General features: G+C 40.7%; 1 protein-coding gene and 1 long non-coding RNA gene across 2 annotated transcripts in view; one reads left to right on the top strand and one right to left on the bottom strand.

Annotated features, from left to right (window-relative positions):
- Positions 1–27,575, bottom strand: part of PKD1L3 (polycystin 1 like 3, transient receptor potential channel interacting) — an 84,511-nt gene that overhangs the window by 10,188 nt on the left and 46,748 nt on the right. Inside the window, 6 exon segments of the mRNA XM_045045855.1 lie at positions 1,386–1,519; positions 3,801–3,921; positions 18,048–18,080; positions 18,083–18,229; positions 19,187–19,324; positions 21,572–21,671. Of these exon segments, the coding sequence (XP_044901790.1) occupies positions 1,386–1,519; positions 3,801–3,921; positions 18,048–18,080; positions 18,083–18,229; positions 19,187–19,324; positions 21,572–21,671 (673 nt within the window).
- LOC109494930 lies at positions 22,110–25,103 on the top strand. The gene is made up of 2 exons (XR_002150092.2): positions 22,110–22,166; positions 24,906–25,103. It is a non-coding gene; the product is annotated as an uncharacterized LOC109494930 (long non-coding RNA).

The following is a 27,575-nucleotide window of genomic DNA, read 5'->3' as shown; positions in this document are numbered from 1 at the left end:
CACTCCAATGTCAAAATGCCAGGAATACCAGAAAAAGAACAGAGAAAAATAGAGAAGAAATTAATAGGAGTCTGTAAGAAAATTTCTCAGAGCTTAAGGACACATTTCCAGATTAAAAGACTCACCTTGAAGAGAGAAAATTCTAAAAACTTTTGAGAGCTGGGGGCATCAAACATCATTATACATCTTAACAACAACCTGAGAAGCTAGAAAGCAATGGAGCTATACTTTTCAAATTCCGTGAAGACAACTGTTTCCAGAATTGTTAGCCATCAAATGTTATGGCAGAATAACATTTTGAGACATGGAAGGCTTCAAAAAATTTACTACTTTTGCACCCTTTTTACTAATTTTGCACCCTTGCAGTAATTTCCTGGATGATGTGCTCTAGCTTAAATGATAAAGTACAGCAGCAGAGGAAAAATGGGATCCAGGAGAAAGATCCAGCAGAGGAGAGAGGTCAAGATAATCCCTAGGGAGATTCCAGGGTGAGTGCTATAATGCAGACCTAGAAGATAACCAATCTTTACTGTACCAAAAGGATGGAGGGCCCTAGAGAGGTCCTTTTATCTTTTAAAGGTTAAAATGAAGGTTACTTGACACTTTTTGAACAGAATGAGATTTTTACTTTTGGAGGAGTTTGGAGATGACTCAGTGATAGATCCATGCAAAACCAAATGGAAAAAAAAAAGGGGGGAGGTAATTATAAACTCTAAGGAAAAAGCTGTAGAAGAAAAGAAATTTAACTAATATGTTACATCGCTCATCTTTGAAAAATCATTTATATAGTCACAATTTATGGTTAGTTTAATATTTATTTTCATTATTACTATATTGGGATAAGGAAAGAGAAAAGGTGTGTATGTGTGTGTTAGGGATATGCATTGGATATAAGAAAGTTAAATGTTCATCAGTAGAGGAAAAAAGAAATAGATAATACCTACAACTAAAAGTTCATGAAATAGTTAATCATGTTAATTTTTAAATTTCAAAGAACCAGTTTAAAAAGCAGGAAGGAGCTGTCTCTGGGAAGGGCCATGAGGTGGGGAAGAAGAGAGGACTGCTAGTTTTTGCCTTGAACTATTTGACTTTTAATAACTTTAACTTTTTTTGTTTAATGTTTTTATTTATTTTTGAAGGAGAGATAGAGCATGAGTGGGGGAAGAGACAGCATGAGCGGCTCCAGGCTCTGAGCTGTCAGCACAGAGCCCGACGCACGGCTCGAACTCACGAACTGTGAGATCATGATCTGAGCTGAAGTCAGACGCTCAACCAACTGAGCCACCCAGGTGCCCTGATAACTTTGTCTTTTAATGGTATGAAGAAACTGAGCCTTCTCCTGTGATACGCAGGTCAGAGAGAGAGGGGAGAAGAGGTCTTCATACCCATGTTGTTGGACTCCAAAATCAGGGTCCCTGCACACAACAGGTTCACATTAGCAGTGAAGACCACAATTTGCACAAAGAGGCTTTTGGTGCAATGGTCAAGCCAGTGGCTCTGTTCAAGATGCTGCAGAACTCTGGGAAGACGGAGAAGCACGCTATAAGCTACCTTCTCCATTCAACCCTGCAAAGGAGAAAAATGCCCTGGCATCTCCAATATCACCTTCGTACCAGTAGTATGCAAAGCTACATCTCCAAATCTAGTTTACCTATTAAATACTATTACTAATGTTCATACTGTCACTAGTGTTAGTTAACACTAATATAAACTTAGCTACAAAGATGAAGGTTTTCATAATAGTATTCACACCAAACTTCAATGTTCAAGAAAACATATTTGGCATTTAACATCTAGGGTAGAATTAATTTTACGTCAACCACCTATTACTCTACTCCTACTTCTAAATGTTAAGTGCTGATCTTAACAGCTATTCAGGTTTGAGAGGGGTGGAAATGTCATTATTTGGTTGGCATCGTTGTTGTTTTGTTTAATTTTAGAGAGAGAGAGAGCAGGGGAGAGAGAGAGATTCTTAAGCAGGGAGTGTGGAGCCTGACACAGGGCTGGATCCCATGACTTTGGATTCATGACCTGAATCAGATGCTCAACTGACTGAGCCACCCAGGCGCCCCAGCATCATTCTTTTTGAGTAAATTCTTGCTGTAAACTTAAATGAAGAGATAATTTAAGCTTTTTCATACATAATGACAAAGATTTTTATCACATACACATATAAAACCATTCTACAAATCTCTGGCAATTTAACTTTGAATCCTGGATGATTATGGTTCATAAAGGGCAATGATGACTCTTAAATTTGAAGATTATAGTTTGCCTAAACTAGAGATACCTGAATTGAAATTGGTAGGTGTTTTTCCAGATGAGAAAAAAAAAATGAGTTTGGGAAAACTGCCAAACCAAAACATACCTACAGTTTGAGGTTGAACAAGGAATTTTCAAACTAAAAGATACATTTCCTTAAAGTCCAAAAAGTATTACAAGTGTAGGAGACAACAGAGTAGCATTATAGTGGCTGTAGAAATTACTCAAATGGGTCCTTAATTCCTAATTGCCCTAAGAATGGACAAAAGTGCACATCCTGGTTATCCCTCCAGGCTTCAGCCTTGCTCACCTGGCTGCAGTACTGGAACTTCTTCCAAGTCTCACAACATACCCTCCTCCTGAGTAAATGGCAAATTCCCCTTGGATAGGATAGCCACCCAGTATCTCTTGATCCTGATAATGCCAAATGCTGTCTGACTTTGTGATGTTCGTATCAGGGGAGCCCCTGTTGACTCCACAGTTCTCTGTATCCTCCTAATCTTGTGAGATGGCTTCACTTGTTCTTGGGGAGATACTCCAGTTGGGAGAAGTATGGCACGAGGAACGTGAATGTGATGAAGCAGAACACTGCCCAAAAGAAAGGAGTTCCCATCAGTAATAAATCCTAATGAAAGAGTACAAGAAACTGTTTTTAAAAATACTTCAAATTAGTAACAGAAAATGCCCTTTTTTGCTATTTTAAAAAACAGAATTTCGAATTTCTGCTAATGCAACCGGACAAGAAAATGACTGAAAGCCGTCAGTAAGATGGTGAAACAGGAGGCCCTCTGCTTGCGTCTGCTCTTAAAAACAATAATTTGGCAACCATTCTCAGGAAAAAAAGTATGTTTGTGGGAGCCTTGGGATCCAAAGGTAGGGAGTTGTGAAACCCCAGTGGAGTCCAAGACTGACAAAAGGCCATTCTGAGAAGGCAGGTCCGTGCCCAGGTGGCTGACTCACAAACTGTGGTCCTGACGACAGACTCAGAAATAGTTTTGTCCCCCTATGCACTTGGCTACATTACCTTTCGGTCTTGGTCCTGCCACCAGCACCATGCACCAGGAGACTCCTGCCTGTGTCTTGGATAATAGGCCTGCAGACCTCAGTCCTGACTGTGGACCATGAAACAGCTTGTGACCCAGTGCCAGTCCCTCTCAGCCACAGTTCAAAGGTTCCTGGAGACAAACTCACCAAACTCACTGGAATGGCCCTCAACTAGACTCCAGCCCCTCCTGGCTGTAGAACATGAGCAGTCCTGCCAGTCCAGAGACCTGCTGGGGGACACACCCGTTAATGCTCCTGGAGACAAGCCTAGCAACCATGTCTGAGTTTAGATCCTAAAACTTCCTTCTAACTTGGCTCCAGGCCATCCCAGCCATTGTCAGGAAGCCGTCCCGCCCACTGTGGGATCGGGTGGGGGACACACTCATCCATCCCTCCAGAACCAGGTCTGTAGACACTGGTCCTGGCTGTGGATCCTGAAGAGCCCTGGGAGGTGGTTCCAGTCCTTCTCAGCCACAGTCCAGGGCCCATCTCACCTGCCCAGGGACCCAGCAGGAACCCTTCCAGGAATCTGGTGGGAGCCACACTCATTCTTGTACCTGGTAATAGGCTTGCCATATGCCAACTCTGAAGCAGACCCTTGTCCCAGTGCTAGTGCTAGTGAACAAGGTTCTGGAGTAAGTCCTGTTCACCCAGAGACCAGGTAGAATCCACACCCACCTGAGCCTCTGGTAACAGGCCCACAAATTGTGGACCCCATTGCAGATGTAACAATAGCCACAAGACATGGCTCCATCCCAACTCAACTGAGATTCTGGAGGTAATCTCATTAGCCTTGGGAAACGACAGAAGAAGGTCTTTACTTGCCAAAAACAGTCTGGAAAGACTGGAAAATGTGTTTGCTCTTTCAAGTGCACAAATACCAATGCAAAGCTATATGGGTCACAAAGAATGACTCCAAAGAAATGAAGATCTATGAACTGCCTCACAAGAATTCAAAATAATCATCTTAAAGAAACTCAGTGGAATACATGACAAAACAAATAAATGAAATTAGGAAAACAATGCATGAACAAAATGGTAATTTTAAGTTTATTTTGAGAGAGAAAGAGCACATGTGCATGTGAGCAGGGGAGGCACAGCAAGAGGGGGAGAAAGAATCCCAAGCAAGCTCTGCACTGTCAGCGCAGAGCTTGACGCAGGGCTCGAACTCATGAACCATGAAATCATGACCTGAGCTGAAATCAAGAGTTGGATGCTCAACCAATTGAGCCACCAAGGTACCCCCCAAATTGTAATTTTAATAAAGAAGTAGAAACCACAAAAGAGAACTAAACAAATTCTGGAGCTGAATAATACAGTAATAGAAATGAAAAATTCAATACAAAGCTTCAACATCAGACGATCATACAGAAGAAAGAATCAGTAAATTTGAAGATAAGTCATTTGAAATTAGCCAGTTCAAGGAACAAAAAGAAAAATGATGACAAAGAATGAAGAAAGCCTATGAGAATTCTGGACATTGTGGAAAGAACAAATATACATATAATGGGAACCCCAGAAAGAGGAGAGAGAGAAAGAGGCAGAAAACTTATTTCAAGAAATAATAAATGAAAACTTAAAGATATAAACATGTGGGTACATGAAGCTCAAAGGACCCCCCAAGTCAGATCAACCCAAAGAAGCTTATCCTGAGACACATAATAATCAAACTGTTAAAACTCAAAGCTTGAGAATTCTGAAAACAGCAAGAGAAAAAATAACTTTACACGCACAAAGAAACCCCCACAGTCTATCAGATTTCTTAGCAGAAACCTTGCAGGCTAGAGGGAGCAGAATGACATATTCAAAGTGCTGAAAGAAAACAAAAAACTGACAACCAAAGCCACTAAACCCAACAAAACTGTCCTTTGGAAGTGAAGGAGTGATAAAACCATTCCGAGACTCACACAAGATTAGGGTAGCTCATCACCACCAGATCAGTCTTACAAGAAATGCTAGAGGGAATTCTTCAAGTTGAAAGGAAATGATGCTATGTAACAAAAGGAAAGTATACAACTCGCTGGTCAAGGTAAATACATAGTCTAATTCAGAATATGGTAATAATATAATGGTTTATAAATCACTTTTATCCCTAGTATAAAAGTTAGAAGACAACAGTATTAAAAATAACTACCACTGCAATAATTGGTTACTGGATGACAATATAAAAAGAAGTGTGACATCAATTGCATAAAGCGCAGGGGAAGGAGAAGAAAAAGTATAGAGGGTTTTTCTTTCTTTTTTTCCCCAATATACAGGCAGCACAATCTTGTTTATTTTTATTTATTTTTTAAGTAATCTCTATGCCCAGCAGGGGCTTGAACTCACAACCCTGAGATTAAGAGTAGCATGCACTACTGACTGAGCCTGCCAGGTGCCCCAAAGTATAGAGTATTTGTATGTGATTGAACATAAGTTGTTATCAGGTTATAGGATGTTTCATGTAAACCTAATGGTAACCATAAAGCAAAATCTATATAGATAGATACAAAAAAAGATATAGGGAAGGGAATTAAAGCATACCACTACAAAAAATAAATAACAAAGGAAGGTAGCAAGAGAGGGAAAAAGGAACAAAGGAGCTGAGAAATAATCAGAAAACAATAAAATGGCAACAGTAAGTTCTTATCAATAATTCCTTTAAATGTTGAGAATAAATTCTTCAGTCAAAAGACAGAATGATTGAGTCTGGTAAAAATACAAGATCCAATAATATACTGCCTATAAGAGACTCACTTTAGTTTTAGGTACACACCACAGGTTGAAAATGAAGGTGTGGAAAAAAGATATTCCATGCAAATGGTAACCCAAAGAGACCAGAAGTAGCTCTAACTTATAACAGATAAAATAGAATTTCATTTAAACTCGGGCACAACAGACAAGGAAGGTCACTTGTGATAAAATGATAAAGGGCTCACTTCATAAAGTGAACAAAACAATTATAAATATATATGCACCCAACATTGGAACACCTAAATATTTAAAGCAAATTTTAACTGAAGGAAGAAATAGACAGCAATACAATAATAGTAGGGGACTTCAACAACCCACTTTTAACAATGGGTAGATCATCTAGACAGAAAATCATTAAGGCAACAGCAGACTAGTTACCACTGTGGACCAAAAGGACCAAACAGATCTATTCAAAACACTCCATTCAACCAGAATACTTGTTCTTCTCAAGTGCACATGGAACATTCTCCAGTATACATCCTAAATGGGGCCACAAAGCAAGTCTTAACAAATTTAAAGATTGAAAGCATGTATATCAAGTATCTTCTCTGACCATAATGGTATGAAACTAGAAATCAATAACATGAGGCAAACTGGAAAATTCACATATACACAAAACTAAACAATACAGTTCAGAACAACAAATGGATTAAATGAGAAATCAAAGGGAAATTATAAAGTACCTTGAGACAAATAAAAATGGAAGTATAAATGTTGTAGAGAGGTCCTAAAGGTGTGATGACGAGAGAATTGGAAAGCAGGGGCTGAGACTGTCCAGGAGCTGAAGCAGCGGTCCCCTGGCTCAAGCCTCTTTTATTTTTGCAAATTGTCTGATAACAGCAAGCACATACAACGTAGTATTTGGCATCCTGACAGGTCCTGCACCTGCAGCGTATTCCATACCAGGTCATGAGTACATCTGGTGCCAGACAAAACATTCTTATCCCAGGCCTGGTGCCCATATGATATCCTTCTGGAGAGAACGTGCAGTCCCAATGGCTTTCCACCTGGGAGTGGAACTGCTTTTAGTTCCTTGCCGCTCTGTCCCTTTCCTTCAGGACATTCTTACAGTGCCTCCAGCTTCTTGTTCTCCAACAAAATGTCATGCCACACTTAGGGGATACAGCAAAAGCAGTCCTAAAGTGGAAATTTATAGTAATAAACACCTACTTTATGAAAAAGGAAAGATCTCAAACAAACAAGCTAACTTAAGTCTTCAAGGAACTAGTAAAAGAAGAACAAACTAAGTCCAAGGTTAGCAGAAGGAAGGAAACAATAAAGAGCTGAAATAAATGAAATAAATACTAGAAAAATAGCAAAAAAAAACAATGTTTTTTTGAAAGATAAACAAAACTGACAAGCCTTTAGACTGACCAAGAAAAAAGAGGATTCAGATAAATAAATTAATGAAAGAGGAGACATTAATATTGGTATCACAGAAAAACAAAGGATTACAAGAGACACTATGAACAACTGTATGCCAACAAACTGGACAACTTGGAAGAAATGGATAAATCCCTAGAAACACACAACTTATCGAGACTAAATAATGATGAAACAAAAAATCTGAACAGACTAATAACAAGTAAGGAGATTGAAGCATAAAACAAAAAACCGCCCAACAAAGACAAACCTAGGACCAGACAGCATCATGGATGAACTCTACCAAACATTTAAAGAATTAACATCAATCCTTTTCAAATTCTTCCAAAAAATTAAAGAGGAGGGAGCAGTTCAAAATTCACTTTATGAGGCCAACAATGCCCTCATACCAAAGCCTACAGGAAAAGAAAATCACAGGCCAATATTGTTCATGAACACAAATGCAAAAATATCCTCAACAAAATGCTAGCACATGAAGTTCAAAAATACATTAAAAAAAATAAAACATACATTGCGGGGCACCTGGGGAGCTTGGTCAGTTAAGTGTCTGATTCTTAATCTCCACTCAGGCCTTGATCTCAGGGTTTTGAGTTCAAACCCCACTTTAGGTGCCACGCTGGATGTGAAGCCTACTTACAAAAAAATCATACATTGCAACCAAATTGGATTTATCCCTGGGATGCAAGGATGATTCAACATAAACAATTCAATAAACATGGTATACCACATTAGCAGAATAAAGGATTAAAATCATGTGATGATCTCAATAGATGCAGAAAGAGCGTTTGACAAAATTCAACATCCTTTTGCGATAAAAACTGTCACCAAATTAGGCATAGAAGCAATGTACCTCAACATAATAAAGACCATGTATGTCAAACCCAAAGCTAACATCATAACTGTAAAAAGCTTAAAAGCTTTTCCTCTAAGATCAAGAATAAGACATGGGTGCCTACTCTTGCACTTCTATTCAACATACTATAGGAAGTCCTAGCCAAAGAAATTAGGTGAGAAAAAGAAATGAAAAGAATCCAGACAGGAAAGGACAAACTTAATTGTCTGTTTAAAGATAATATGATCTTATACAAAGAAAATCATATAGATCCCACCAAAACAAAAACAAATACAAACCTGTAAAACCTATAAATGAGTTTAGTAAAGTTATAGGATATAAAATCAATACACACAAATCAGTTGCATTTGGTTACACAATGAACTACCCGAAAAAGAAATCAAGAAAACAATCTCACTTACAAGAACATCAGAAATAATAAGATACTTTGGAATAGATTCAACTGAGAAACTGAAAGATACAAAGTATAAGACACTGATGAAAGAAATGAAAAAGACAAATAAAATGGAAAGATATCCCATGTTTATGGATTGGAAGATTATTGTTAAAATGTCCGCACTACCCAAAGTGATCTACAAATTCAATGTAATCCCTATCAAAATTTCAAAGCACTTTTCACAGAAATAGAAAAAATAATCCTAAAATTTATATGGAATCACCAAATATGCCAAATAGCCAAAGGAATCTTGAGAAAGAAAGCAAAGCTGGAGGCATCACATTTCCTAATGTAAAACTACAGTATAAAAGCTATAGCATGGCACAAAAACAGACACATAGACCAATGGAATAGAATAGAAACCCCAGAACTAGACCCACAAACGTATGGCCAACTAATCTTTGATAAAGCAGGAAAGAACATCCAATGGAAAAAGACGGTCTCTTTAACAAATGGTGCTGAGAGAACTGGACAGCAACATGCAGAAGATTGAAACTAGACCACTTTCTCACACCATTCACAAAAATAAACTCAAAATGGATAAAGGACCTGAATGTGAGGCAGGAAACCATCAAAACCCTAGAGGAGAAAGCAGGAAAAGACCTCTCTGACCTCAGCCGTAGCTATCTCTTACTCGACACATCCCCAAAGGCAAGGGAATTAAAAGCAAAAATGAATTACTGGGACCTTATGAAGATAAAAAGCTTCTGCACAGCAAAGGAAACAACCAACAAAACTAAAAAGCAACCAACGGAATAGGAAAAGATATTTGCAAATGACATATCGGACAAAGGGCTAGTATCCAAAATCTATGAAGAGCTCACCAAACTCCACACCCGAAAAACAAATAACCCAGTGAAGAAATGGGCAGAAAACATGAATAGACACTTCTCTAAAGAAGACATCCGGATGGCCAAGAGGGACATGAAAAGATGTTCAACGTCGCTCCGTATCAGGGAAATACAAATCAAAACCACACTCAGATATCACCTCACACCAGTCAGAGTGGCCAAAATGAACAAATCAGGAGACCATAGATGCTGGCGAGGATGTGGAGAAATGGGAACCCTCTTGCACTGTTGGTGGGAATGCAAATTGGTGCAGCCACTCTGGAAAACAGTGTGGAGGTTCCTCAGAAAATTAAAAATAGACCTACCCTATGACCCAGCAATAGCACTGCTAGGAATTTACCCAAGGGACACAGGAGTACTGATGCATAGGGGCACTTGTACCCCAATGTTTATAGCAGCACTCTCAACAATAGCCAAATTATGGAAAGAGCCTAAATGTCCATCAACTGATAAATGGATAAAGAAATTGTGGTTTATATACACAATGGAGTACTACAAGGCAATGAGAAAAACGAAATATGGCCCTTTGTAGCAACGTGGATGGAACTGGAGAGTGTGATGCTAAGTGAAATAAGCCAAAAAGAGAAAGACAGATACCATATGTTTTCACTCTTATGTGGATATCCTGGGAAACTTAACAGAAATCCATGGGGGAGGGGAAGGAAAAAAAAAAAGAGGTTAGAGTGGGAGAGAGCCAAAGCATAAGAGACTCTTAAAAACTGAGAACTGAGGGTTGATGGGGGGTGGGAGGGAGGGGAGGGTGGGTGATGGGTATTGAGGAGGGCACCTTTTGGGATGAGCACTGGGTGTTGTTTGGAAACCATTTTGACAATAAATTTCATATATTGAAAAAAAAATAAATGAGCACTTTGGAAAATAATTCTCCCAGGGAAAAAAAAATAAAAAAAATAAAAGCTATAGCAATCAAAATCGTGTGGTACTGACATAAAACAGACACAGAATGAAGGAACTGAACAGAGAGCCCAGAATCACCTCATGCACATACAGCCAATGAATCTGTGACAAGTGTGCCAAGTATAGACAATAGGGAAAAGATGGTCTCTTCAACAAATGGTTCTGGAAAAACTGGGTATCTATATGCCAAAGAATGAAACTGGACCCTTTTCTTATGCCACATACAACAATCCATTCCAAAAGTATTACCAACTTAACTCTGAGACCTGAAACTGTAAACTCCTAGAAGAAAACAGGGGCAAAGCTCCTTGATGCAGGTCTTGGCAATTCTTTGACTAGGACATCAAAAGCAAAAACAAAACAAAACAAAACAAAACCAAGAGGGACTACAACAAACTAAAAAGTTCCTGCACAGTGAAGGAAACCACCAAACCACGATGAAATGGGAGGAAATATTTGCAAATTATGTATCTGGTAAGGGGTCAATAACCATAATACACAAGGAACTCATACAACTAAATACCAAACAAACAAACTTAAATGACTGATTAAAAAATGGTCAGGGGCACCTGGGTGGCTCGGTCAGTTAAGCATCCAGTTAAGCGTTTGACTTTGGCTCAGGTCATGATCTTGTGGTTTGTGAGTTCAAGCCCCACATGGGTCTCTCTGCTGTCAGCGTGGAGCCTACTTCAGATCCTCTGTCCTGCTGCCCCCTGCTCCTCCCCTGCTTGTGCTCTCTCTCTCACACAAAAATAAACATTAAAAAAAAATTTTAAATGGGCAAAGGACTTGAATATACATTTTTATCAAGAAGAAAAGTGGCTAACAGTATATGTAAAAATCACTAACCAAAACCACAATGAAGTATCACCTCAGACCTATTCAGATGTTGTTTTTTTTTTTTTTTTTATAAGTAGGCTCCACTCCCAGTGCAGAGCCCAGTGCAGAGCTTGAACTTACAACCCTGAGTTCAAGACCTGAGCTGAGATCAAGAGTCAGATGCTTAACCAATTGAGCCACTCAGGGACCTCATGATGGGCTTTTATCTAGAAGATGAGATACTGAGCGTTGGTGAAGGTGTGAAGAAGGGAACTCTGTGCACGGCTGCTGGGAATGGAAATTGGTGTCATCATTATGAAAACAGAATGGGGTTCCTTAAAAAATTAAAAACAGAACTACCATGTGATCCAGCAACCTCACTCCTGGGTATATATTGAAAGGAAATGAAGTTAATATCTTGGAGAGATATTTGCACTCCCATGTTCATTGCAGCATTATTCATAATAGCCAAGATTTGGAAACAATCTAGGTGTATGTCAGTGGGTTACTGTATAAAGAAAATGTGACACACGCAAAGAAAATCTTATTATTTGCTACCACATGATGAATATGGAGGACATTATGCAAGGCAGAATAAGCCACACGGAAAAAGATAAATACTGTATGATTTCACTTACATGTGCAATCTAAAAAAGTCAAATGCATAGACCAGAGAGTAAAATGATGGTTAGCAGGTGCTGGAGAGAGGGAAGGGAAAATGGGGAGATATTGGCCAAAGTGTACAAACTTTCAGTTTTATTTAAAATGAATAATTTTGGGGGCTCCTGGGTGGCTCAGTCAGTTAAGCGTCTGACTTCGGCTCAGGTCATGATCTCACAGTTCGTGAGTTCAAGCCCCGCATCGGGCTCTGTGCTGACAGCTCAGAGCCTGGAGCCTGTTTCAGATTCTGTGTCTCCCTCTCTCTCTCACCCTCCTCTATTCATGCTCTGTCTCTCTCTGTCTCAAAAATAAATAAACGTTAAAAAAATTTTTTTAAATGAATAAATTTGGAGATCTCATGTACTGCATAATCATTATAGTTAATAGTACTATATTGTATACTTGAAAGTTGCTAAGAGAATACATCTTTATGTGTTCTTAGCATACCAAAACCAAAACTGGGGCACCTGGCGGGCCCAGTCGGAGCATGTGACTCTTGATCTTGGGGTTGTGGGTTTGAGCCCCACATTGAATACAGAGATTACTTAAAAAAAAATCTCAGAGGCACCTGAGTGGCTTAGTTGGTTAGGCATCCAACTCTTGGTTTTGGGTCAGGTCATGATCTCACAGGTTCCTGACTTCAAGCCCCTGTTAGGCTCCCCACTGACAGTGCAGAGCCTGCTTGGAATTCTCTCCCTCCCTCTATCTCTGTCCCTTCTCCACTCACTGTCTCTCTCTCTCAAAATAAATAAACTTAAAAAAATAAAATCTAAAAAAAAAAAAAGCAAAACACGTAACTTTGCGATATGATGAATATGTTAATTAGCTTGACTGTGGTAAATATTTTACAATGTATTCATATATCAAAACATCACATTGTACCTTGGACACATACAAATTTACTTGTCAATTATACCTCAGTAAAGCTGGGGAAAAAGAATCAACTGAAAAACTACTACTTACAAAAAGGTAATGGAGAGCCACCGGATAATGTATGGAATTGTGGAATCACTGTATCATATACGTGAAACTAATATAACCTTATATGTTAACTAACTGGAATATTTTAAAATAAAGAAAAAAGAGAACTCAGCAAGGTGGTTGGGTGCTAATATACAGAAATCAACAGCCTTCATACATCCAAACAATATTTACTTAAATGGTAAAGACAGATAAAATATCTCACTCATAATAGCTACACAAAGATAAAATAAACCTAACAAGAGATTTGGACTATTAATGAGGGATCCATGGAAGATGAGGGCGGAAAGGCATACCATACTCCCAGGGAGATAGGAGTGTGAAGAGAACATCATACAGATATCAGTTCCCTGAATTAATCTTTGTAAGTTCATAGTTTCTATCTATATAAATATCTATTTAAAAAAATTTTTTAACGTTTATTTATTTTTGAGACAGAGAGAGACAGAGCATGAACGGGGGAGGGTCAGAGAAAGGGAGACACAGAATCTGGAACAGGCTCCAGGCTCTGAGCTGTCAGCACAGAGCCCGACGCGGGGCTCGAACTCATGGACCGCGAGATCATGACCTGAGCTGAAGTCGGCTGCTTAACCGACTAAGTCACCCAGGCGCCTCTCTATATAAAAATCTAAATTTAGATCTACAGCCGTATAAGCTCACTATTTATTGATTTATTTGGAGAGAGAGAGAGACAGAGAGAGACAGAGAGAGCAAGCAGGGGAGGGGCAGAGAGAGGGGGACAGGGGATCTAAAATGGGCTCTGTGCTGAACAAAGAGCCTGATTCGGCACTCAAACCCATGAACTCTAAGATCACAACCTGAGCCGAAGTCGGACGCTTAACTGACTGAGCCACCCAGGCGCCCCTATAAGCTCTTAATACATAAAAAGATCCCCCCCGGGGCACCTGGGTGACTCAGTCGGTTAAGCGTGCAACTCTTGATTTCAGCTCAGGTTGTGATTTCACGGTTCATGGGTTTGAGCCACATCTCAGGCTCCACACTGACAGCACAGAGCCTGCTTGGGATTCTGTCTCTTTCCTTCTGTCATTCTCTCTCAAACACCAACAAAAAATTCCCATATATCCAAACAGTCTAACAAAATCAAGCAGTCCAATGAAAACTGGGCAGAGATTAGGAAAGGACATTCGTTCGTTCATACATTCCTTCAACTGATATGTATGGAGTGCACACGTATGGCAGGTCCTGCTCTAGGTGCCAGGAGCATACTGGATGAAAGAGAGTCCCTGTCCACAGAGAACACACATTTGAGGAGGGAGAGAGACAAGAACCGAACAGTATTCAGGTAATGATAGTGCTAAGAAGAAAAATTAAGTAGGAGGAGGGATAGAGGGGGCTGGGGAGGGAACACTACTATTCGTCTACAAGGGATGACTAGAGAAAGTTTCTCTGAGGATGTGGCTTGTGAGAGAGACCATAATAACGTTCGGAGCACCCAGTGCAAATATCTGTCAGGGTAGCGGCACGTTCCAAGGCCCTGAGTTGAGAACAGGGTTGGTGTGTGGGGGGGCACAGAAGTGTGCATGGCTGAAGGACAGTGGAGGAGGGGTGGGCATAGGAGTGGAGATGTAGCTGTGGGCCAGGCTGGGCAGGCCTCTGTAAGCTCTGGAAAGGGTTTGGGATTTTAAGTATGATAGCAATCTACTGGGAGGTTTTGAACAGGGGAATAATACTGATTTATGGTTGAAAACAATATGGGAGGATGGAACGAAGCAGGGCAAGGGCAGAGGCAAATTCTGCCCAGATGAGAGGTGGAAGATGGTACCTTACTCTGGTTTTGACTTCCATTTTCTCATGAGGGCACTTGCAAAGCCTTTCTTCTATTTCAGAGCTATGGGTATTGTTTGAAAACACCAATTTTCACTGGACTGTTGGGGATGTGGCCAGACTCATACATTGCTCATGGGAGTGTTAACTGGTACAATAAGGAGAAGACTGGGGCAATAACTTTCTTTTTTTTTTTTTTTTTTTTATTTTAGAGAGACAGTTTGAGAGCAGGGGAGAGGGGCAGAAGGAGGGGGGAAAAGAGAGAGAGAGAGAGAGAGAGAGAGAGAGAGAGAGAGAGAAGGAAAGAGAGAGACAGTCTTAAGCAGGCTCCATGCTCTGTGCAGAGTCCATTGTGGGGCTCAATCCTATGACTCTGGGATCATGACCTGAGCTGAAATCAAGAGTCAGACACTTGGGGCGCCTGGATGGCTCAGTCAGTTAAGCATCCGACTGCTAGTGCAGAGCCTGCTTGGGATCCAATCTCTCTCCCTCCCTCTCTCTCTGCCCCTCCTCTGCTCACACTCTCTCTCAAAATTAACTAACTAACTAACTAAAAAAAAAAAAAAGTATCTCATAGGTTCAGGAGGCTAGAGGAAAGATTGAGCATACAAATACAGACATAGAGACATTAAAAAAAAAAAGTCACTGGGGGTGCCTGGGTGGCTCAGTCGGTTGAGCGACCGACTTCGGCTCAGGTCATGATCTCACGGTTTGTGAGTTCGAGCCCCGTGTCGGGGTCTGTGCTGACAGCTTGGAGCCTGGAGCCTGCTTTGGATTCTGTGTGTGTGTGTGTGTGTGTGTGTGTGTGTGTGTGTGTGTGTGTGTGTGTCTGCCCCTCCCCCACTCGTGCTCTGTGTCTGTCTCAGAAATAAACAAACATTAAAAAAAAAGTCACTCAATTGAGCCACCCAGGTACCCTTTGGCAATATCTTTCTAAATTAAGAATGCATGTACAGGGGCGCCTGGGTGGCGCAGTTGGTTAAGCCTCCGACTTCAGCCAGGTCACGATCTCGCGGTCCGTGAGTTCGAGCCCCGCGTCGGGCTCTGGGCTGATGGCTCAGAGCCTGGAGCCTGTTTCCAATTCTGTGTCTCCCTCTCTCTCTGCCCCTCCCCCGTTCATGCTCTGTCTCTCTCTGTCCCAAAAATAAATAAACGTTGAAAAAAAAAAAAAAAGAATGCATGCACATTTTACCACATCTTTTCCAGATATTCATGTTGTAGATATACTTGTACATGTGTGAAATTATGTACACAAAAGGATATTAATAATAGTATTATTAACAATGAAAGACTGAAAAAAATCTCAATGTCTATCAATAGGGAGCTGGTTTTATAAATTATGAGACATGTGACCAAAGGAATGCTACACAGTAAATGAATAAAACATAGGGGCGGCTTTACGTATACTGATGAAACAATCTCTGGTGAACTGTTAAGAGAAAAACACAAAATTCGTGGCAATGTTTATAAGTGGGCTACCACTTACCAAACATATTTGCAATTGCACAGATTACCTCCGAAAGAATATATAATAAATTGGGAATGTCATTGTGTCTCCGAGGATTAGGGGACAGAGGAGAGCTGCACAATATACCCTGTGGCACATTTGAGTTTTCTCCATGTATGCGTTTTAATTATTTAAAAAACCTGTTTTAACATGAAAGATTATTGAGAGAAATCTGACAGGGAGAGGCTGAAGACAGAAGAGAAAGGTGAGGGCTAACAATCTTCAAAGATGGTCTCACTTTATATTTCTTTTTTTTTTTTAAGGTTTATTTATTTTTGAGAGTGACAGAGAGACACAGAGACAGAGCATGAGAGGGGGAAGGACACAGAGAAAGAGGGAGACAGAGGATCAGAACAGACTCTGCACCCACAGCACAGAGCCCGATGTGGGGCTCAAACTCGCAAACTGTGAGATCATGACCTGAGCCAAAGTCGGATGCTCAGCTGACTGAGATACCCAGGGGCCCCTCTCACTCTGTGTTTCTTAAATGAAAAGTACATGAAATTATGATAGAATTTTGATCAGTTGTTTTCAGCCCAGGAAGAAAAGTCAAGAGAGAAAAGGCAAGCTCATACTGCTACAAGATTTTTAATTAAATCCTACCAAAAAAAGAGATCCTTCCCTATATGTGATTCAACACTGCACCATGCTATTTAGGAAGATTAAGTATTTACAAGAAACAGATTATCTGCCATGAATAGCTTGGGCTTCAATATTCCTGAAAACAATTGGACTAGCAGGACTGGCCTACATCAATCCTGAAAGTGAAGATTTGTGGGGTGCCTGGCTAGCTCAGTTGGAGGACCATGCGACTTTTGATCTTGGGGTTGTGAGTTCAAGCCCCAAGCTGGGTGTAGAGATTGCTAAAAAAATAAATAGATAAATAAAATTGAAAGTAAAGATTTGCTAGTAGTTGAAGAGATAAACCACGTTAGTGCCAAGTTTTAGTGCTTTTCACCTCAGGTCTACTTAATTCTATTTCTCTGTCTCCATCTACCAATTGCTGGGGCTTTTCCTTAGCATGTCTAGGTAACTCATGTACACTTTGTGGTTCCAGTAGATTAGCCAGAGCCCCAGCTGCCCCAGTTAATAATAATAGCTAACACCTATCCAGTAAATACTCTGGGTCAGACACTCTTCTAAGCATTTACATCTACTGAGTTTTTAATCTTCGCATCAATCTTACAGGGCAGGTCCTAAGAGTATCTCCATCATGTAGGTAAAAAACTGGGGCCCAAGAGATTGAGTAATTTACCCAAGAATACACTGCTAACAAGTGAACCTGGTCAGTCTTGCTTCTGAGTCTGTGCTTTTGGACCAAGACACTAGACTGCAGAGCCACGGAGTCCAGAAGGAGGACCACGCCTACCATGATGGCACTAGCCTCAGCCACCCAGGGTTCCATTCACTTAATTTGGTCAATACTTCATTCCACCCATAGTAACAGACTGCAAGCAAACATGCCCTGAACTGAGAAGTATCACCATCCAGAAGTGAACTAGAAAGGATCAACATGCAAGGCATAGGAGTTGCCATCTGTTAACACTTGCCTAAATGGCCCAAAAAAGCCTTTACTGAGATGAATGTGTCTTTTAGGGCTCTCCCTGCCGCCACCCCAGGAACCATGGCCGCCGCCACCCCAGGAACCATGGCGTTCCAAATGCCCAAAGGAAATTACCAATCCTGAGATAAATGAATGCAACAATTTCCAAAATACAGCTTACTTAGGACAGAAAGGTAGGACAAAGTGTTGGTCACTGGTAGAAAATTTTGAACAAGAAGCATCCCAGAAGTGGGGCCCCAGGACTGTGTCCATACCTCTGTAATCCCCATAAAGGTTAGGAAGGTGAGATTGGCCTGTGGGTAGAAATGCTTAAGAAGTCTGATCTCTGACAAACGGTGGGAAAACCTCTTCCAAATAGCTTGATGGAGGTAAAACCTACTGGAGTTCTGTGCTGAGTAGACCGCAGTCATCAACAAGATGAGGAAGAGGATTTGTACTAGGAAAGAATAGGAAAAAAAAAATTACAGTTGAGTGGTTAGCTTAGAAATTCTCTACACCTTCTCCTTCATGGTTCCCAAGCCTTGGCAATTTCATTCAACCCAACAACTGAAAACAGATGAGCCAACGTATTTGGCTCATGGTGGTGCCTATACATATCTACAAATATTTATATATTCCTTCCCAGAATTACTCTGCCACTCATCAGAAGTCTTCCTTTAAATAAGATACACAAAATCCTACACAAAAATTGCCGTATTTTAGTTCTTAAAACTAAATGCATCTCCGCCCCCAACCTTTCTCTCTCTAGCTATCTCTGGACTGTGTTCACAAGAAAGGGAAGGCAGATAAAAACAGAATTGGTCTTCTTTGGTCCAGGAAATGCGATAACCCAAACATGATATGTGCTGAACCAGTTCCCCTGTACTTAGAGGACAGCGACTTTTTTTTTTCATTTTTTTTAAACAATTTATTTTTGAGAGACAGAGAGAGATCGAGCATGAGCAGGAGAGGGGCGAAGAGAGAGGGAGACACAGAATCCGAAGCAGACTCCAGGCTCTGAGCTGTCAGCACAGGGCCTGACATGGGGCTTGAACTCAAACTGTGAGATCATGACCTGAGCTGAAGTCCGATGCCCAACCGACTGAGCCACCCAGGCGCCCCGAGGACAACCACTTTTGAAAGCATATTCATTTTTCCTCCTGTGAAGTATATAGATCAAGTTGTTACTCTACTCTGTAGGCAAAGGAAGGTGCTTATTCAAGCACATAATGACTTCTCATGACTCCTAAGTTCAGGCGTCTGCCCATTTACCACACTCCCTGGAGTCCATATTTTTTTCAAGGGCAGTATTTTAAGACAGCTTCTCACTCCCCTGTATTTTCATTTACTTCTCACTCCCCCTTTGCTGGGAATTGTGCTACAGGATCAACACATTACTGTTTGCTCTCCATGCCCAAAATATCTCCCGTCAGCTTGAAATGTTTCTTCTCTTTCAAGGTCCTTTCTGGTCACTTACCCGGGCTGTGGAAAGCTGGAGCTGTATAGACGGGGTTATTCTTATCTCTCGAACCAGGTAATGGTGAACATTTTGCTGTCAAAAATTCAAATGTAGCCCAAAAAACAGTTATATTTCGTTAAGCAGTTATTCATCAACATTTGCTGAAACTCTACTATGAGTACCTCCTCTTAAATGCTGAAAACACAAAGAATAAAGCTACAGCAGTGGCACTTCTCAAACTATCATGAAGGACGTAAGAAAAATTCCAGTCCACTGGGGACAGATACTTTGATAAAATACAGTAACAAGGAATTGCTAGAATAAAGAAGTAAAACAGGAGCATGTAAAATACAAGTCCCATTTTTTATAAGTTTATTTATTTTGAGAGATGAGGGAAAGGGTTGAGAGAGAGAAGACAGAGAATGCAAGCAGGCTCCATGCTGACAGTGCAGAGCCCAACTTGGGGCTCGAACTCACGAACCTCGAGATCATGATCCGAGCCGAAATAAAGAGCCAGTCACTTGACTGACTGAGCCACCCAGGTGTCCCCAAGTCCTACTTTAAAAATTAGATTCAGGGGCGCCTGGGTGGCTCAGTCGGTTAAGCGGCCGACTTCAGCTCAGGTTATGATCTCGCGGTCCGTGAGTTCGAGCCCTGCGTCGGGCTCTGTGCTGACAGCTCAGAGCCTAGAGCCTGTTTCAGATTCTGTGTCTCCCTCTCTCTGACCCTCCCCCGTTCATGCTCTCTCTGTCCCAAAAATAAATAAACGTTAAAAAAAAAATTAAAAAAAAATTAGATTCAATATGTCTAAAATTGGTCTGCCCGATTGCTATAAAACTTTCTAAATACTTCCTCTCACTTTCTGTTTTCATCCTGGACTAGAAACAAGCAGTGCTAGTCCGTGAACCGCACGTGGGGAGCACTGTTGGAGAGCAGGGTTCCTCACATTTCAATGTGCACAGGAACCGCCTGGGAATGTGGTTCAAATGCAGATCCTGGGGTGAGGCCTAAGATTATGCATTTTCTAAAATTCCAGGAGATGCCAAAGCTGCTGTCTGCGGACCACACCGTGAGAAGTATCTAGAGACATGTAAACCAAGATGGAGAGAGAAGGAGCCAGAATAGGACATGAAACTTGCTAGCACGTCTGTGCCAAATGCTTGGGAGTCACGGAAGAGAAAATAAATCTCCCTGAGGAAGTCAGAGAAGGTGTCATAGAGGTGAAACTTGACATTTGTTGTGAAGGATGAGTCAGATACAATTCTCCAAATGGACAAGGACAAGAAAAGAAAAAGTCCTTTTTAGGCAGAGGGAACAACAATTCCAGAGCATGGAGAAATGAAATGAGGCCTAGGAAGGCAGTATGAAACCAGATTAATTTCCACAAATCTCATAAGGAATGGGGTGCCTATCCCTTAGTAATGTATCTACCACTCAGCTTAAGAAATAAGTTACCACTACTTAATAAAGTTGGTTAGTGTTTGTCTGTGATAGTATTCCTTTCCTTCAGAGAGCTAATCCAATGCTGAATTTTAGAGTTTATCATTCCCATGCATTTCTTCACAGACACAAATACATACATACATACATATATATATATATATATTATATATATGCACACATACACGTGTATGTATATGTGTATACAGAGATCTATATAGGTCTATATAGGTCTATATAGATCTCTGTATACACATATACAGACCTATATATGTATACAAATATAGATAGATAGATATGTCTATGTATACACACAAGTGTATATATGTGCTGTTTTCCATGATTAAAGTACTATGTTAATTTTTTTGCTCACCATTGTGTTTGTGAGGTTCATTTGCATAACAGGAGCAGCTCCAATCAGGTTTTTAGAGGGTAGTTTCCCTCAGGCGTGGTGACTGAATGTGACGAGTAAGAATTGAGGATTATTTTGACATTTTTAGAGAGTGGGCATGTACTTAAACGAAAGGAGAAGAGTAAAGAAGTGGGTTTGCAGGCCAGGCAATCTGGATTGGGGCAGATCTGATCAGAGGTGTCCAGATAAAGATGGTGAGCAGTTGGAAATAGCCTCTGGGGCTCAGGGGTGAGACAGACACTTGGAAGGAGATGCAGGACCCGGACAAGAGGCACAGCACTGAGAGAGCACGAGAGGGTCTCAGGAGGAGCACATGAGTGTGGTGACACAATGGTTTTCCAAGGGCAGCAGAGAAGGAGCAGCCAGCTAAGGAGAGACAAGGTCCCTACATAGATGACTGACTCGGTGAGGTGGCTAGATGTCCAGTATGTCAATACAATTTGCTCTCTGCAAAATCAGATGTTGGTACTCAGAACTACTTAAATTACCCAAGAGTGCCAAGATCCTCCTTGTTTGTTGTTCCTTCTCTTTGGTAAGACACGGCACCCTGTTCTGCATCAGTGAGATGGACAATGTGAGGACGATCACCTAGACAGAGAGATCACAGGGGAAACAGAGAAGATCACAGAAGGAGCAGACAGTACAGGATCCAAGGTGACTATGGTTAATGCATTTCAATTATTTGACCCTTTATTATCATGAAAAACCGAAAATTAGGTGGTTTCATAATTATTTTTGCATAATCACAGGGACCTGGTTAATACAATGTTAACATTTCTAATTTTGCTTGTAGTCCGTAAGCTGCTTGATAGGAAAGTTTAACTATCAGATGATTTGCGATGATCTGTGTAAGTTACTTAAAAATTTTTTTTTCAACATTTATTATTTATTTTTGGGACAGAGAGAGACAGAGCGTGAACGGGGGAGGGGCAGAGAGAGAGGGAGACACAGAATCGGAAGCAGGCTCCAGGCTCTGAGCCATCAGCCCAGAGCCCGACGCGGGGCTTGAACTCACGGACCGCGAGATCGTGACCTGGCTGAAGTCGGACGCTTAACTGACTGCGCCACCCAGGCGCCCCATGTGTAAGTTACTTAAGAACATCTTTCTTGGAGTGCCTGGGTGGCTCAGTTGGTTAAGTGTCCGACTCCTGATCTCAGCTCAGGTCTTGATCTCAGGGTCATGAGTTCAAGCCCCATGTTGGGCTCCAGGCTGGGCATGAAGCCTACTTAAATTAAACAAACAAACAAAACCCACCTGTCTTTGGAAGACCTCTAATGAGCTGGACTGGAGAAGCTACACTTCTTAAAGAACTTTTTTAAAGTTTATTTATTTGAGAGAAACAGAGACAGTATAAGTGGGGGAGGGGTAGAGAGAGAAGAGGACAGAGGATCCAAAACAGACTCTGCACTGACAGCAGAGAACCCAACCAGGCTCAAACTCACAAACTGTGAAATCATGTTCTGAGCTGAAGTTGGCTTCTAAATCGACTGAGCGACCCAGATGCCCCTGGGGATAAAAATCCCTACGATTAAGTCTCTCTTTTGCTAAAGTAAGCATGGACTCTTATAACTAAGACTTTAAAAGTATCTGTTACATGTGTAATAAGTATACCCCCTCCACCTTGTCCTTTAATCTCCATGGAGGGGAAGAAAGCGCTCTAGTCCTCAGGAGAATAAAGACAAGGGTGCTATTTCCAGCCTGTTGCCACACACCTGATTTTAGACACTCCATTCTGGGTGTGTCTCCTCTGGAGACCTCAGGTGGCCCTCTAGTGGCTGGTCCCCAGACTAGATGGGAGAAAAAGTAGAAAGTTCACTTGGCCACAGGTCCAACCAAATTCAACACTGTAGCGATAGCAATAACTAATCTAATACACCTGCTTCCATCTCTTCCTTTTTATACTTTTCCACCAACACGCCCCTGCAACTTTAAAAAATTTTTTTATTTATTTTTGAGAGAGAGAAAGAGAGGGCGAGCTCGAGCACGGTAGAGGGGCAGAAAGACAGGAAAACAGGATTCAAAACAGGCCCTGTGCTGTCAGCACAGAGCCCGATGTGGGGCTAGATCTCATGAATCATGAGACAATGACCTGAGCTGAAGTTGGAGGCTTAACTGACTGAGCCACCTGGGCATACCCCTTCAGCTTTTTTAACTGAAGTGATAAACGTTTTTTATAAAAATTTGGGAAAAAGGAAGAATTAGAGATTTTAAGAAAAATTTAAATTTGGAATAGATCCCTTAATCACTTGTGTCTTAATATATCTGGACTGGCTTTCCATGTCACTACATTTTCTTTAACATTTTTAATGGTTGTTTGGCATTCCACTATATGGATATGGCTACCTCATATTAAGACATTCATTAAGCAGTGTCCTATTTTGGGGCATTTAATTTGTTGCCAATTTTTAAAAGTAAACTACTTTGAATTTTCTCAGGATAGGTCCTCAGAAATGAAACTTATTTAGTAAAGGGATGCAGAATTTGAAAGTTTTACCCTGTGTTGCCTTATTTTCCTCCGCTAGCAGTGAAGGGTTGAGGCATCGCCATGTATTATCAGGTTTTTGCCATTTTTAAAAACCAATTGGAATATTATTGTTCTAATATATTTGGCTCCAGGGAAGATAAACTTCTTACAAATTTTTTGGCCATTGTGATCATAAAATTTCTTTTGCTTTTAAAAATATTTACTTTGTATAGAGAAAAATCACTTTTTGGTGAAAAAAATTTTAATGTTTATTTTTGAAAGAGAGCACAAGCTGGGGAGGGGCAGAGAGAGGGGGACCTAGGATCCAAAGTAGGCTCTGGCTCTGTGCTGACAAAAGCAATCCCAAAGCAGGGTTTGAACCCACAAGTTGCAAGATCATGACCTGAGCCAAAGTCAGAAGCTCAACTGACTGAGCCACCAAGGTGCCCCTGCTTTGTTGTTGTTGTTTTTTGTTTGTTTGCTTTTTTGTTTTTGTTTTTTGAGAGAGAGTGTGTGTACAAGAACTAAGAGCTGGGGAGGGAGAGAGAGGGGGAGAGAGAGGGAGAGAAAGAAAGAGGGAGAGAGAGAGAGAGAGGAGGAGGGGGAGGGAGAGAATCCTAAACAGCCTCCGTGCTCAGCGAGGAGCTGGACACAGAGCTCAGTCCCTCAAACTGTGAGATCATGACCTAAGTCAAATTCTAGAGTCAGATGCTTAACCGACTGAACCACCCAGGCAGCCCTGTCAATTACACCTACTTAAATGCCACTTCCAGCATTTCCACTTTTCTTTGTTACTTATATCTTTGTGGGTCAATTGCCTCTTCTGATTATCTTTTTTTTTTTTTTTTGTAAAATGTCACAGGGGTTTGTGATTGGAAGACAAGGAGATAACACAACTACACACTTTGCTGTCGGTACTTAAGCCAGATAATAGGTGGCCAATCATCCACACACTTTAAAAGTGACACAGTCACTGATCATGATGTACAGCTGTTATTTAGGTGGTGATTTGTGGACTGAAGAGCTAACAGCAAGCAGTTAGTACTTTATGCAATCACTCACAGTTCAAGGACCATGGTAAATGATATTTGAACTGTGTTGCTGGGACACCGGTGTTATTTAACTAAACCATGTAACTAAAATTCACAGACTATGAAACAGCACAAAGCAAGGACTACCTGTATGCAAGTATGTATCACCTAAAAACCAGGGCATTCTCCTATCATTATTACACTTAAGGAAATTATCAATAATTTCCTCGAATAATATCCTATCCATGTTAAAAATGTCTTATTTAGTCAAAGGATCTAGAATACTCCCCCATCATTAATTTTTTCATGACATTGACTTTTCACAGAAACTGTCACACAGAATGATACTACTCCAAGTGTGACCAATGAACCAGCAGCACCAGCAGCACCTGGGAAATCGTCAGGAATCCAGAATTCCGGGCTCCGTTCCAGAGCTATTCTCCATTTCAGTGCGTCTTTTAAAATTGATTGTGCCTGGAACTAGTTGAGGCCTTTTAATATAAATTAAACATTTCTTTGCAAGAGTGGATTGTTTAATTATGATCATTCCTATCACCTGCATGTTAAGTATCCTGGATCTACACTCTAAGTCTCTTCTCCCTTCAACACCCTCCAAAAAAACCCAAATAACACAGTTAACAAATGGGCAGAAAACATGAACAGACACTTCTCCAAAGACACCAGATAGCTGACAGACACATGAAAAGATGCTCAACATCACTTATCATCAGGGAAATACAAATCAAAGCCACAATGAGATACCACCTCATACCTGTCAGAATGGCTAACATTAACAATGCAAGAAACAACAGGTATTGGCAAGGATGAGGAAAAAGGGGAACCCTCTTGCACTGTTGGTGGGAACGCAAACTGGTACAGCCACTCTGGAGAAGAGTATGTTCCTCAAGAAACTAAAAATAGAACTACCTTACGTTCTAGCAATTGCACTATTATGTATTTATCCAAAGGATACAAAAATACAGATTCAAAGGGGTACATGCACCCCAATGTTTATAGCAGCATTAGCAACAATAGCCAAACTATGGAGAGAGTCCAAATATCCATTGACTGATGAATGGATAAGGTATGTGTATGTGTGTGTGTATACATATACATATACACACACATATACATACCACGGAATATTACTTGGCAATCAAAAAGAATGAGATCTTTCCATTTGCAGTGATGTGGATGGAGCTAGAATGAACTATGCTAAGTGAAATTTAAGTCAGAGAAAGACAAATACCACATGATTTCACTCATTTAGAATTAAGAAAAACAGGTAAACATATGGGAAGGAGGGGTAAGAAAAAAAGAGGGAAATAAAGCACAAGAGACTCAACAATAGAGAACGACGTGTTGACAGAGGGAGGGAGGTGGGTGGGCGATGGACTAGATGGGTGATGGGTACTAAAGAGGGCACTTGTGATGAGCACTGGGTGTTGTATATAAATGATGAATCAGTGAATTCTATTCCTGAAACCAATATTGCACTGCATGTTAACTAATTAGAATTTAATTTTAAAAAAGAAAAAAAATAAGTCTGTTCACCCTTATTCAGTATTTTTATATATGTATTTCATGTTTTGCATTATTTTGGTTTATTTAAACTTCCTGGTGATTAGTGACATCTCCTTCAATTCAACTTGTGAATTTTAAAAATTTGTAAATCACATTTTTCATTTCCTGAAAGCCTTTGTCTGTGTGTTTGATACAAAGGAGTCTCCTAAAGAGGTCTTGTTATATTTTTGGTCTCCTCCAGCAGTTTTTAATTAAGATCTACCTACTCCTTGTTCACCCTGGGATCCGTGGGTCTCAAATGGGGCTATACACTGGAACCACCTGGGAAGTTTAAGCGTGCTGGACGTTGGAAACCATCTCTAGGCATTACTTGGTCTGGTTTTTTGACCAATATTTAATTGGTCTAGGGTGCATGGGTGGCTCAGTTGGTTGAATGTCCGAATTCGGCTCAGGTCATGATCTCACGGTTTGTGGGTTTGAGCCCTGCATTGGGCTGTGTGCTGACAGCTTACAGCCTGGTGCCTGCTTCAGAATCTGTGTCTCCCTCTCTCTCTGCCCCTCCCCTGCTTGCACTCTGTTTCTCTCAAAAATAAATTTTAAAAAATTAAAAAAAAATTTAATTGGTCTGAAGAGAGGCTTGAATGTCAAGAGTTTTAAGAGTTCTCCAGGTTTGGTTGTGGGAGGTCAGGCCCATTCTCTATGGTTCTTAAAACAGAAACAATCCTGTCACCAAAATCCAGAATGTTAGAACTCTACTGGACAACATACAGTTTTTTCAACAAATACACTGTGATAAAAATAGCAAGAATGGACAGCAATGGGAAGAGAAAGGGAGGAGCTCCTGTAGACTAAGCATAAAGAGTACTTAAAAGATGTATCAGCTGATTGCAACACATGGATTTTGAATCTTGATTTGAACAAAATAACTATAAAATAAACATGTATGAGACAATAAGGAAAACCTGAACCCTGGCTTTTTTTAAAAAAGCGTTAAAATACACAACATAAAAACCATCTTAATCTTTTTATAGTGTAAAGTACATTTGTATTGTATAAATATTAACACATTAGTGTGATAATTGTTTTTATATTTGTTTTTTTACTCTTTTTAAATGTTTATTTTTGAGAGAGAGAGAGAGAGACAGAGAGACAGAGAGCAAGTTGGGGAGGGGCAGAGAGAGAGGGAGACACAGAATCCAAAGCAGGTTCCAGGCTATGAGCTGTCAGCTGTTAGTGCAGAGCCCGACTCAGGGCTCAAATTTACAAACCGTGAGATCACGACCTGAGCTAAAGTCGGATGCCTAACTGACTGAGCCACCCAGGCGCCCCTATATTTATGTTTTTAAAAGAAGAGGCCTAAAGGCCGCCTGGGTGGCTCAGTTGCTTGAGCATCTGACTTCCGCTCAGGTCATGATGTCACGGTTTATGGGTTTGAGTCCCATGTTGGGTTCTGTGCTGACAGCTCAGAACCT

The sequence above is a fragment of the Felis catus genome, chromosome E2 (genome assembly GCF_018350175.1).
Source record: "Felis catus isolate Fca126 chromosome E2, F.catus_Fca126_mat1.0, whole genome shotgun sequence".
Classification (NCBI taxonomy): Eukaryota; Metazoa; Chordata; class Mammalia; order Carnivora; family Felidae; genus Felis; species Felis catus.
The sequence above is the reverse complement of the archived record's forward strand: the minus strand, read 5'-3'. Positions and strand labels throughout refer to the sequence as shown.